The sequence below is a fragment of the Lynx rufus genome, unplaced genomic scaffold, assembly GCF_022079265.1.
Source record: "Lynx rufus isolate CCGP_SWC_20201006 ecotype Redwood Valley unplaced genomic scaffold, mLynRuf1.p SCAF_19, whole genome shotgun sequence".
NCBI classification, from domain to species: Eukaryota; Metazoa; Chordata; class Mammalia; order Carnivora; family Felidae; genus Lynx; species Lynx rufus.
Window position 1 is genome coordinate 8,016,182 of NW_025814833.1, and position 14,307 is coordinate 8,030,488.

At 42.8% G+C, this 14,307-nt stretch overlaps 1 protein-coding gene across 1 annotated transcript in view; it reads right to left on the reverse strand.

The window, feature by feature from the left end:
- The window catches only part of TRPC5 (transient receptor potential cation channel subfamily C member 5), a 134,295-nt gene that overhangs the window by 38,300 nt on the left and 81,688 nt on the right, over positions 1-14,307 (reverse strand). Inside the window, exons 4-5 of the mRNA XM_047082120.1 lie at positions 13,227-13,366; positions 8,091-8,413 (exon numbers count right to left, since the gene is read on the reverse strand). Of these exons, the coding sequence (XP_046938076.1) occupies positions 8,091-8,413; positions 13,227-13,366 (463 nt within the window). The remainder of the gene's footprint in view (positions 1-8,090; positions 8,414-13,226; positions 13,367-14,307) is intronic.

Genomic DNA, 14,307 nt, shown 5'->3' on the forward strand with positions numbered 1-14,307 from the left:
GCTAATAGATGGGATGACAGGATCAAGATTCAGAAAGGTTTCAACAGCGTGGAGCAATGGGCTGGAACTAACAAGATGAAATTTGATAGGGATCAATATAGAGCTTTGCTCTTAGGCCAAGTGCCCAAATTCAGGATGAGGGATGTAGGAGAAATGCCAAGGATTTTCTTTCTGACAGCAAGCTAAAAATGGATCAGCAGAGTGACACTGTGCTAAGTGCTTTGCATGTATTGTAATACTTGATTCTCAGATACTTCAGTATGGCCAGATACTTCAGCCATATGAGGGGGGAAGTGCCAAAGTCAATCTTCTAGAATCGAGGATAGGGTAGGCATATTGAACATCGTTATGTCTTAGGCCTCTGTGGTAGGTGCAAGGTTTACTAAAGTGGGGGGTCTGGTGGGTGAAAGAGACAACAAATGACTCACACACAACAGGTTATATTGTCACAGAAATGTGCTTAGAATGCCATAGGGAACAAACACAGAAGGAGCCTGTAACTGAGAGTGGGGTTGGAATGGGTAAGAAGAGACATAAAAGACCAGGTAATTTTTCAGCAGAGGCTTGAAAGATGGGTAAGAGTTTTCCAGGCTGGCCAGCTAGGGATGGGCATTCCAGGCAGGTGGAATGGTGTGGGATGTGCAAACACCCATAGGGCCAAGACATCCTCCTATAGTTGGGGAGAACAGGATGTTGACTCTGGGGAAGACGAGTGAGAGGCTGGAGAGTTGGGGTCCAGAGTACCAAGGCCCTGCGAGATGTGGTAAAGAGGTGGGTTTTACACTTGAGAAGATTCCACTACGGGGCAGGCACGAAGCTGGGTGGTGACAAAATGAGACTGGTATTTAGAAAAAAAACTTCTGTGAGACAGGTGTGAAATTGTTTGGAGGAAAAAGAAGACTGGAGGCAAGGAGACCAGTGCTGTGTGTGTATCTCTGTGTATATATTTATATATAAATATAAAGGATGAATTCAAGAGATACTTAGGAAGTACAACAGATAGGGCTGAGTGAGAGCCTGGATGTGTCGTGTGAAGAAGATGTTAAGTCATAGATGATTCCTAGGATTCAGACTGGTGTCATTTAATAAGATGAGGGATTGAAGGGGAAGTAGGTTTGGGGTGAGGATATGGAGATAATGGAATTCAGTTTGGGACATTTTGTGTTTTGCGAGGCCCGTAACACAGCCATGTGTGTGCAGAAGGCATCTGGAATTGAGGGCTGGAACCTCAGAAGGAGACATAGGACCTGCGAGTTAGCTCCTGCCACTTCTACCCTTTTTCTCTCACAAGTCCCATGCCCTCAGAATGATGATGCCTTCCCAATCACTACTCTCAACAGTAAATGAAGGCCAGGGGTTCCCAGGATGGAATACTAGGCTTTAACTGCCAATAGTCTTGTCATGTATTTATCAGCAAGAACAATGAGGTCCTCTTGAACCGTGTTCCCTGGGGAAAATATCTGTTCTTTTTCTTTTTAAGCCAAAGAATAGCAAAGGCATCTCTGGAGAATCAGAAGGAAAAGGATGACAGTAAGCTTATGGCATAATTTATGTCAGGTATATAAATGAGTTCGCTTTCTCTTTCTCTAAAAGTTGAGTTTTTCCCTACGCTGACCAAGTAGTATGTATTTTAGCAGGTATTATATATAAATGCCTGAGTTGAGGTATTTAAAAGAAAACAACGCTGAGTCAGACCTCTATGGAGGAAACAAATTGATACCTAGAGGAAAAGTTGAGGTAACATTACTGCTGATTTGGCCCTAGTATGACAATGCTTCTTCATACCCAATGCCCCAAGGTATAATTTTTGTGTATACCAGGTGCCCATTCTTGTCAATTGTCCCTGCTGGGCAAGCGATGGGAACAAAATGTCAGTTGGCAACCGGGGTGTTAATAATGACTACAAACTTGCAAGAAGGCATTTCGTAAACTTCTTCAGCAGAGTTCACATTGAAAGGGTAATTGGCAGGGGACCTGGCCTCCTGGAAGGCACCTTGCATTCAGATGTTCAATCCTGTTAAACCCTTTGATGTGAACACATGCAGTCTCCTGGTGCTCAAGCTACTACAGAATTGCTCTTTATATTGAAAACAGGTTGATGCGAGTTCTGCCTCTAGAGTAATGCAGGAGAGGAAGCAGGTCCTAGTGAAGAGGCACTAGCAAGGTGACCAGTTGTCATTATACACTCCTGGTTAGCTTAACCAAAACAGCAAAATCTTCTTGTCAACCCATTTTGTCCTCTTTTCCCTTTCACAGGAGTCTGATTTCCCTATCTGAGATTTTCCCCCTTCTGAGGAGAGAGGCAGGAGGTGTAGCCTAATGGAGGGGGATTAGCGGGTGCTGCAAAAGGGGCATTGGAGTGAGCCAACATTTTTCAAACTCTGTTCATTGGTACATCGTCCTGGCCAATGCATTTGGGGAAATCTTTCCCTACATCGTGTATCCAAAATGAAATGTCTCTGAGAAGACCTGCAGTGAAGAAACCTTTGAAAGTTTGTCCTAGCATTTCCAAGCTCATTGGATCATATATCCTTTTCTATTATGTCTGGTCTGTTAACATCCCTGTGAACTATGGTGTTTTGTAACCGATTTTAGGAAATGCTGCTAGAAACAAATAATAGGGGTAATCTACATAGCATTGTTTTTTCCCCTCTCTACTGGTCCAAACTTGGGTGCAAAGAAACTCTTTTTTTTTCCCCTGGCTTTTGTTATTGAGCACATTTCTAGAATGTCTGAGTTCACTGAACTGCCTTAGTTTATAGGGTTAAAAAGAAAAATGTATCATACTTTAATGACTAAAAACCTCTCATGACCTTGGAGTCATCACTGTGAACACCAGTGGTAATGAGTGGCACTTTCCAGAACTGGGGTTTGAGGTGGACAAGTTAGAGGACACTGAGTCTTGGGTAAGCCCAAGACCTCTCCTGGAACCTAACAAATTTCCTGTCACGTGCCTATTTTCTTTTCGTCTGTTTCTCCTAACAATGATCTGTCAGAAAAATAAAAGCCATTCTGGAGGCTTGAAGGTCCTAAAGAAATAGATGTTGAGTTTATAAAGAAAAGGTGTAGGAATTCCATGCGTCTGGAGGCAGTGGGCATGGACAGGATCCTGAGCTGTCTCTTTTTTTTTTTTTTTTTAATTTTTTTTTCAACGTTTATTTATTTTTGGGACAGAGAGAGACAGAGCATGAACGGGGGAGGGGCAGAGAGAGAGGGAGACACAGAATCGGAAACAGGCTCCAGGCTCTGAGCCATCAGCCCAGAGCCTGACGCGGGGCTCGAACTCACGGACCGCGAGATGGTGACCTGGCTGAAGTCGGACGCTTAACCGACTGCGCCACCCAGGCGCCCCCTGAGCTGTCTCTTGCATCCCAAGTGGGAAAGGGAGACATTTCTGATCAGTGCTCAGTGCCCTTTGGCCCACCTGAAACCTTAAATTAATCTCAGAAGGCGAATTGATTCGAATCTTGCCCTCAGCCTGTTGCCTTTCTAGCTTGCTCCTGTGAAAGGGGTGCAGTTGTCACTGGGAGGTGCACACAGGCTTTTACCATAAGCCCAGTCTATGCTTTTCTTGGGCTACGGCACAGAGAACTTGTCCCTGCCAGCATTTCAGCTTTTATTCCACACTGTGTGGACTCAGGCAATCTTGTTGGTTCTTATGAAGCATTCCCAATTAATATTGCTTGAAGGGTGGGTTTACTTGCCTTCTGTCTTGCAATACTAGGTAGGAGAAACACTCCCCAGATATAATGTCCATCCCCACAGTACAATCAGATAAAAGGGATGCAACCACTTTGCATAGAGCCTGTTCAAACATACCCATTCTACAAACTTTTACCTTAATTCCATCCACTCTTGTGTTCCTACCTCTAGTCTCTATTAGGATTTCATTGACAGGCTTTGGTTTCATAATACTAGGTAGTGGAAGTTTTCCCCAGCCAGACATAAGGTCCATTCCCATAAAAATATCTAGGTAAAGGAGACACAATGTTTTTACATAAAGCCTGCTCAAACATTCCATCTTTCATGATCGTATCAACCCTTACATTTTTATTTTTATTTTTTTACTTCTTTTTAAGCTCTATGCCTGACGTAGGGCTTGAACTCATGACTCTGTGATCGAGAGTTATGAGCTCCACTGACTGAGCCAGCCAGCTGCCCTACCCTTACATATTTATATTGTCTCAATCCATTGTAGCCTGAGTCAAGGCTTCACCAATGGGTTTTGGTACCAGCATTAGGAGGATTTCTGTATTAATGGGGCCTGGAAACTTCTCTTTTCCACCCTCTGACCATTTTACCCACTCTTGAGCCAAGGGACCCTGGGCCTTTTGTCAATCTTTAGCTTGACTAATCTGCCCAAACACTGCCCCAAATGGTTGGTGGTCAGGTTTCTCATTGTAATTTTTGCCCGCCGGCTTTTTAAAATTCTCCAAACTGGGATAAATAGAGTAGACTTATTTGGGGCCCTTTAATTTGGGGGGACCATCACAGAGTTCCTTTGGCCCTCCCAGCCTTTGATAGTGCTGTATTAAAATCTTTAACCCTATCAATGTCTGTCTTATTCATCTCATTTCTTAATAACCATCTAAGGGTTTCCATCCTGTGGGATGAGCCCTGGGACTCCTCTGTTTCCTCTTTCTTTTGTTCCTACCAATATTTGCTTTATTCACCTCATTCCTTAAAAACTGTTTAAAAGCTTCCACCTTTGTGGCCTCTTCCTATTCTCTTGTTAATTAACCTAATGTTTTTATTAAGACCCATGAGGGAAAGCTGAGACCATAAATTGGCAAAGGCTTCCCAGACTGTGTTTTGGTTTTGCAGCAGTAAAATTATATGTGGGGCCCACGTGAAAGAGACCCCTTAACCACAGCATTTACCATGACCCACGTAATGGGCATATATATTCAGTAGGCAAATATCACAGTCATCTTAAGCTCAGTTCCACGTAGCTTGTGTATGAAGCATGTTACTGGCTTCATCTGGGGTATTCCACTTGACATTCATAGGGGGAGTTGAGAAGTCCCCCTTCTCAGGGTAAACAGACCCTACAGTGACTTTTATCCAGTTAACCAGGCTGGTCGTTCCCTTTAGGAATAACCTCCTGTGTATCTGGATCACATATAGCCATCTGTGATTGTTCAGTCGTGAACTGTGGGTCCTATATCAACCCAAACATGCCCTTCCACTCACTCCACAGTGTTGAAAACCAAAGACGCAGCCCCTAAATTAGTTATTCTCATAATCTATTTTAGCAAAGGTTCTTCAGGAAATTGATGATACTGATCTACGAAATGAAAAAAATTCTTTATAGTCTCTGGTTTCAATAGTTTCTTGATTTTGCCCTCCCCCACACTGACTACCTTTTTGGTGACCAGAGGTCTTATAGGGGCCTTCTGTTGTCCCTGTACAATTTTTACCTTCAGGGCTGGCTTTGAGGCTAGTGACCCAAACTCGGATTGACCTAAATCTGAGCTTGGTTTAGCATCAAGGCCCAACCCAGCACTTTTCTTTTACTTTCATTGTAGCTATTATGGATAATAACCGAGGGATTGTATGTTTAGCATAGTTCTTCTTATTTTGCATTCCCTTATATATCCAATGAGCTAACTCTTTCTTAAGAGTTGGGTTTATTACTGAAGCGGTTTAGAACAAGTCTCCCCAAAGTATGCCATTTTGGCATCTGAGCTATTTTGAGCGGAAGGCAATCAAGACCCGGAAGGCTCAAGAGAAACTTTTGCCCCTCTTTTAACTACCTAGAAGAATTTAAATTGGAATTTTACCAGAGATAAATTTTATCTGAGTGATCCTTCTGTATGGGAGGGCAAACAACTGCCAAACATCTACTCTTCTTACTGTCCTGTGAATCACCCTTTGAAACCCCAGGCCTCTATCCCATTCCTTAGCTCGGGATGCCATATATACTTCCTTTTTCCTTTCTGTCTTTGAACTTCTCATGTATGTGGGGTTTCTGTACATACGAAATTAAATTTGATTTTCTCCTATTAATCCATCTCATGTCAATTTAATTTTAGACCAGCCAGAAGAACCTTTGGAGGGTAGAAAAAAAAACTTCATCTCGAACACTATCATTTCTAAATTCCATTGCTGACTTTTACCTTGAGTAACTGACCACAGCACAGCTGAAGTTTCACACCGTGGGTGACTAGGTAGCTATCCAGGGATCAAAGGCTCATCATCTCCTGCCCTTTTATCTTTTCTTTTCTTTTTTTAAGTTTATTTATTTATTTTGAGAGACAGAGTGAGTGGGGGAGGGGCAGAGAGAGAGAGGGAGAGAGAGAATCCCAAGCAAGCTCCACACTGTCAGTGCAGAGCTTGACACGGGGCTCGATCCCATGAACCATGAGATCATGACCTGAGCCGAAATCAAGAGTCAGATGCCTAACAGACTGAGCCACCCAGCACCCCTAGATTTATAGGGTCTTCTGTATAGGGTCTTCTGCAAATGGAAGCAAGCAATGGGCTTTTGACACTTTTCTTTTAAAACAAAAGCTTTCATCATGATTTATTGTTAAAAATCCCACAATATGGAGAAATTTAGAAATTAGTTAAGCAAAACTAAGTATGCAGAAATCCCCTGTGATCCCACAGTCACATTTTTAGATGTCTCTTTGTCTTTTCCTCTACATGCTCTCTCCCTAGCTGACATCACATCAAACAAACCGATTTCATGACCCGTGACTTTTATCTTTTCTTTTCCCTAATAACGTGTTTCCATGATTCAGGGCTCTTTTAGCAAATCCCATTTCTCTTATGCCAACTAAGAGCTTCTGAACCCAATATATGGGTGTGGGGAGAATTTCCCCGCACATCACAAATTCTCCAATCAACAGCTGGGTGTCCTATAATCCAACCCAATTCTGACACTACTGGGAGATAATCTTAAATTCTACGGATTAAGATCTCAGTCCCACAAGACTGCCCCTTTATCCCCCACGTTAAATGTCAGTCGCAAGTTCGGGTTGTTACCTGTGCTTCTGACTGACCGGTTATAGACTAGGTACTCCCACAACCTTCTTTTTTGGGTTCAATTAATTTGCTAGAGTGGCTACAGAACTCAAACATTTCAATTACTAGATTATTGGCTTATTATAAAAGGATACAACCCAGGAGCAGGCGGATGGAAGAGATGCATATAGAACAAAGTAGGGGGACAGGGTGCAGAGCTTCCATGTCCTCTCCAGGTGCACCATTGTCCCCGAATCTCCATGTGGTCACCAACCTGGCAGCTCTCCAAAACCTGTCCTTTTGGGTTTTGGGGGGAGGCTTCATTACCCAGCCATGATTGATTAAACTCATTGGCCACTGGTGACTGAACTCAATCTTCAGCTCTTCTCCTTTCCCCGGTGGTTGAGGGGTTGGACCCAATGTTTGAACCCTCTAGTTGCGAGGTTGATTCCCCTGGCAACCAGCTTCCATCCTTAGGTGGAGGTCAAAAGTCACTTCCTTAACATAAGAAAAGACACCCTTGTTCTCGCTCTCAGCCCTTAGGAAATTCCAAGGCTTTTGGGAGCTCTGTGCCAGAAATATGTATTTCTGATTTCTTATTATGAATATTTCTTATTCATACACAATCCCCAATATTTCTTATTTCTTATTATGAATCACCATATCCCAGGGTGCATTAAGATATTTCTGATCTTTCCTTTTCCTTTGTTCTTGATTCAGAATAATTAAGTTAGCTTTGGTAATCACGTGTTCAGAGGAATAGCCTTCCTTGCTCTTTCATTTCCTTGGTTAGCGATGCTTTTTTGAATGAGGAATTATTTATCCCCTTCCCATCAATTCCTTTAAAAATATGAGATACTACCAAAATAATTCAAAACTAACTCTTTAGATGAGTTCCTGGGAGCCCGTGTGTGTGTGTGTCGCTTTCCTCCCTTACCTAACTGCTTCCTCTCCGAGGCCTCTATATCCAGAGAAGGCCCTCTCTCTACCTCAGACCCTTTGGGTTGATCCCTGAGTGAGCTTTGTGTGCACTGTCAAAAGGTAGTGACAAAGCTGTGGACTGAAAATGGAGCAAAGAAGAAGAAAGCAGAAAAAGGAAAAAGAGAGGGGGGGGGTCTTACGTGGAGAAGGCATTATTCTGTTTCTCACATCGGATTCCCTTGCAGTTGTTTGGTTCATCGATCGCTCTGGTCTCATAGTAAAAGTAAAGCTGGTTCAGTCCGTTGGCAAAAGCCAGCAGTACCAGGCAGTAGATAAAGAGGAATTTGAGGATATCAAGCAGCATGCGCCCCAAAGAGATCTGCAGAGGCCCCAAGTGGGAGTTGGCTGTGAACAGGGATATGAGACGCAACGAACTTAAAATGTTGGATATTGCAAACAGTGCTTCCGCAATCAGAGTCGGGTGCCACATTTCCCATTCTTCCCTTGGACGAGAACCATTATACTGAAAGAAACAAGTGCACAAGATGAGAGGTACAATGAGCATTTTCAACTTTTCCCTCTTTTCTCCTGTTTGCACCTAAATAAAGCCACCAAGGTAAGCATCAAACATTCATTTACACAACAGACCCCATGCATGGCACTATTTGTCTCCTCCTCCCCAATCAATATATGATGCTAATAACTCTTTTCCTCCCACTCTCATCCAAATATATTCCCTGAATATACACAGAGAAAAATGAAGTTTGGAGCCATCATCTGGAGTAACCACCTGTGGTTTATCAACAGACATTTTCTAACTAAAAGTTTACCAGATTGTTGAGGAGTGTCACTGGAACAGAGCCATTGATTGGCATGCCCAAGGTAGTGGGGACAAATTACTCTTCTTCTTAATGAGATTTCAAATCAGATTTGCCTCCCCAATCCCCCATTTTCTTCTGAGCACCACGGACAACCTGTAGTCACTGAAGGGCAAGGGACAGGTTCAGCCTCCTCAGTGTGCAATGTTCTTCCTGAGTTTTTGCCGACTTGTAGTCTGGGACTGCTAGAGCAATCTTAGAGGGTCATTATTCAGTTTCCTGTGGAATTTCAGCAGTCTGTAATGTATTTCATACTATCACCAATAGCATGTCAACCTTCCAGGTAGTGAATTTAGTACCGCTCCGCACGGTGATGTATGCATGTATTTGTTCCTTTGACAGCCCTACAAGCTTGTTCAAGTTCTAGTGCAAATGAAGAACCCGGGGGCTGAAGGAGGGGAAAAAGCCAGTGTTTCTGGCATTGGTTGCCCATTTTTCAGCCCTGTCCTGGACTTCTAGCTCCTGGAACATTGGAAATAGTTTTATAGAAAGATGGCTTGGTTGTGAGACCCGAGGTCCAAATGGGGCTTTGTCAACTTAAAACTGCCTGTATCTCTCAACTTCACCATAGAATGAGGATAATATCTACTCTTAATCACCACACACGTTTGTGGTTATGTATCCATATGTAAGAGTGTGTGTATTCCATAAGGAGGGATGTTATGGAAATATAAGAATTTGCTTATTAACTTCCCCAAGACAGAAGTAGATTTTGCCTGGAATTCAATCTGAAGCATATTGCCTTGAGCTCTCATCTAAATATCACAATTTCTTAGGACTAGATGTAAACAACTTCTCTGAGAAAATGTTGCATTTGGGGGCCAAATTATATTGTTAGCATTTCTAAAATGTGCTTCAGTTCCAACAACTGACAAAACCGGTGTTGTTAGCATCGTTTGCGTGCTTCCAATATTCTTCACTGTCAGAGGAGTTTGGAGAAACCCTGCCACACTTGTGCTTCTGTTTCAGATGAACTTTAGGTGGCTAATCCGTTTCATACACTCTTGGCCAAATCTTGTATCTCTACATTTTCCCTTCCAAAGACAAACAAACAAAAACACCCCCATTGGCTGCGTCGTCGTGAGGGGTGGGCATTGCCATATCTGTTTTACAAGTGGAGGAGCTGAGGTCCAGATAGGCAGAGGGACATTATCTCTACTAAATGTTCCCTCAAATGTTGGTTGATATCACAGCACATATGCTAGATAGGCCTTTAAAAGTTTTGAGCTATACATGAGAGATGGAGACTGCTGATAACGAAACAGACCTATGTTGTAAAACTGGAAATTATCAACTGGAGCACACACAGCTCATAATTCAGGACTTTCTCCCTCCACAATCACAACTGTAAGCACAGGGAAGTCTGCTGCCCATGGGACAGTGCGTCTGGATTTGCAGCACATTCAGAAATGTGAAAAGTGATCCTGATGGCAAATCTATGTTTTGCATATACATCTTTGGAGGCAGATATTATAGAATATGATAGCAGGGACTAAACTTGGAGCTCATTTAGCATAAAGGTTGAGCTCATTTAGCATAAAGGTCAGCAAACTTTTTCTGTCAAGGGTGAGATACTAGCCATTTTTGGCTTGGTGGGCTATATGGTCCCTGTCACAACTACTCAACTCTTCCCTGTAGAACTCATAGGGAGTAAGTGAATAAGTGGATATGGCAGGAGGCCAAATCTGGCCTGCAGACCATAGTTTGATGGCCCCTGGACTAACACAAATGGTTTTCAAATTGTGTTCCTTGAAGCCTGAAGGTTCAGTAGAGGCAACTGGTAGCCACTGTGGGAGCCATAGAGGGGGCCTGGAAGATTGCGTCCTCCATCGGAATTCAGTCTTTGAGCTCTTCAGTACATTGAAGTTCTGAATAAGTTTTAGCTTCAAGATGTGATTTCATGGGAAAAATTAAAAGGCTGATAGCCACTGATCTAGTCCAATCTGCTTATTTTTCAGAGGCAGAATCTCAGGTTCAGAGAGGTGTAAGGATGGCCTATGGTAACCCAGCTTGTGTCAGAGCAGGGATTACATTCAGGTTTCCCGCTCTTGGGTTAGTGACTAGGAGGCAAGTGATTTTTCTTATATTCTTTGAGATAGAATGCAGATTGAAAATTGACCTCCATGTCTTTCAGATCGGTGTACATCACACTCTGTGAATTCAAAAGCAAAATATGAAGGAAGCCAGCCTAATGTGGGGATTTAACAATAATAAGGATGGAGTCGGGGATTGTCTTCAGCCAAGTACTGGTTGAAGAAAGGACCACAACTCAATGGCTGTCAAAGTTTGGATTTAGTTTGAACATATGGAAGTAAGGTAGTGGTGGGAGAAATGCAGGTGGAACCATCTTAGAAGACAAAAGGACAATTATTTTCCATTTGTAGGGTTATCTGGGGGCAATGAGGGCCACTCTTATGTGTATTTATTCCTTTTGAGTGCTTTCATATGTGTCTTTTCATTTCTGTTGTTGCAGACCACGTGTGGTGGAGTACATGTATCATTGACAATTGTTTTTGCTCTAATAAAGGATCTTCTCTGAGGTCAGCTTATCCCATGGCATTTCTGTACTGCCTTAGTTCCATAGTGATCTGAAGTGTTTCAAGTAGCCTTGCGACCAGCTTTTGAGGCTTTACCTCATAGAGGTTGTCTCAGCCTACTTGGAGAAGTTCATCTCAGACTAGTGTGCCTCTGTGGGTGAGTGGACCAGACTGAGCATTTGCAACTTCTCATTGCAAATCCAAATCTGCATGTGGCATGTCATGCTTTGTCAATTCTCTTTTTTCTTGGGAAGACATCCAACTTCTTGGTAAACGTCTCCCTTGGGTTAAGTGTTTGTCAGTTGAGGGGCATTTAGTCAGCTGAGTATAGCTGATTTATCTTTACACCCTGTGGTGGGGAGGTTCTCACTCCTGGGAATCTTTGCCAGTGAAACTGGACAGGTTATAAAATGATCTAATGTCGGGCATCTACAGACACATTTTTACATCCCTAAGAGAAATCCTTTTCTTGATCGTTTATTCTAAACTTTCCTGTTCAAACAAAACCAACCAATTTCTAGATTGATAATCTATTGTCCCTCCAGTGTATAAATACCACTTCCAAAGGAAGAGACTTTTTTTTGAAGCAAACAGTGTTACTTAGTCAGCAGAGTGCCAGAATGACATGGATTTCATCCAGGCACATTAACCAGAGATTCAAACGTTTTCCTCACCAGCTTTTTCTTGTAAGGAAGTTGTAAGTCTGTGTTAAGCGATCACCACAAGTATAAGGCATACTCTTAGGATTCTTTCAAAAATGTTTCATGACTGCATTCAATATTCATGCTCCACGTAACTAACTCCCAAGGTCTTAAAATTTATGCAATATGCATATTAGGGATATAAAAATAAGTTGTTGGAGATTTGGGGGACAGCCATATTCCCATTCTAAAACTCCTTAATGTGGGATTTAGTGCCAAAAAGCACGACTGACTAGACAATCTCGGAGACTGAATTGTCAGCTTTTCCCCATGCTGGAGAAGTTCAACTCAGGGTAGGAGCACAGCCATTCTATTATCTAATGAGCACCAAATCTGAACTCAGAGCCTGTGACTACCCAGTGTGAGATGTTGGACATGAAGCTATTTTTCAGGATAATGTAGGCTGTACATCGTGTGGGAAAAGCATAAAGGTTGTGTGTGTGTGTGTGTGTGTGTGTACATTATCTGAATTGGTAGAGAGGCATAGGTTGAGTGTGGTACTCAAAAAGCTGGATTTATAACAGCTTGAATGATCATCCTGGTGCTGAAAGTATGAGGGAGGCAGAGATGATTAAAGATCTCTGTCTCCTGCAGTGAAGTTTCTAGGGTTCTGCTACCTGTCATATAAAGAACACTTGAGGGAAGTGTGAATACTTAGCTTTGAGAAGAGACAACTCAGCAGGTTAGGGAGAGATGACTTCACATCGGAAGCACTATTACAGAAAAAGAGCAGCTTTGTTCTGTTTGACCCCCCAGGGAAGAAGGATTATTAATGGATGTGTCACAGGGAGAATAATATTAGAAAAACATAAAGTAGCACTTTTTAATGAAGTGACAAAGGTGGAGAGAGGCTTTTGGAGATTGGGAATTCAGTGAGTTTCCTGTCCCTGACCTATGGAAGGGTCGGTGCGCCATCTTGTTGGTAAGGATACTGTAGAGAGGATGTAAACACTGACTGGATGGGTGGGTGGTTGAAGACCCTTCTACTGTCAGAGTTTAAGAAGCTGAAGATTCATTTGTAAATTGCTCTATTCTCCACTTTCTTTGCTTAGGTGGACTCTGCTTACAAACTTTTGAAAGAATGTCTGTTTCTATGGTACTTTCCCGCATGGATCCGACTGTCATCAGCACTTTTCCCCTAAGCTCTGTATGCTCCCAGTGCTGAAGCTGAATGTAACCCAAATCATTGCTTGAGAGAAATGGCAGACATTCCAAGTTACCTTTACATAGGCCACAATCTTCAAGGAAATGGTTGCCAGGTAGAGTGAGTTCATTGCAAAATCCATCAGGTTCCACCAGTCATGGATGTATTCAGTAAATCCACCATCCCACATTTCCTTAATCTCCCCCCAAATGAAACCTGAAGAGTGGAGGCAAGAGGTTTATTTCTAGACAGGGTCAGAATAGACATCACAGTACAATTCTCCCAAGTAAAGGCAGATGGAAACAATGAATGAATTGGGATCACTGGAGTGAAGCCCACAGAGATGGTAATGATAACATAGCTCTTCTTTCCTACTTCATCTCTCAGTTGTGAACTTGCCAGACCTAATAGGCTTTACCTGAAGATGCCTGTACATTATACTTTTCTGGATGCTATTCACTTTTAGTGCTGTTGTTATAGTTACTGGGATGTTGTCGCAATTTTGGGGTGCCTGATTCTACCCTCTTCCCATTTTGAGGTAGGAAATTTATTAATTTCATTAACAGATCAATTAGGTCAAGATTACCCTGTAGTCCTTAGTTTCTTTCTACCATGTGCTACAGGGAAAACTCGGTAAGTTTTGAGGTGAGCTAGCTGACCGTCAACCAAATTACTGGATTTTGAGACTGAAGCTAGGCAATGGGGCCCAAATTTATTTGTTTATTTATTTATTTTAGAGTGCGAGAGAGAGAGAGAGAGAGAGAGAGAGATAGCAAATGATCGGGGGTGAGGGACAGAGGGAGGGAGAGAGAGAATTCCAAGCAGGATCCCAAGCCTGACATGGGGCTCAATCTCATGACCCTGGGATCATGACCTGAGCTGAAATCAAGAGTCAGCTGCTCAACCGACTGAGCCACCCGGGCAGGGACCCAAAATAATTTAGAATCCTTTTTTGTCCTTTCTCCTTTCACTGCGTGTGTGTGTGGGGGGGGGGGTTGTGAAATTCTGTCTGGTGACATAGATGTCTCCTGAACCTTAGAACTGGGAAACCAGTAAAAGGTGTGGCTGTGGCAGTGCTTCTCAGACTTTAAGGTGCATGTCAATCAGCCGGGGATCATGTTGAAATGCAGATTCTCATTCCATAGATCCAGGGTGGG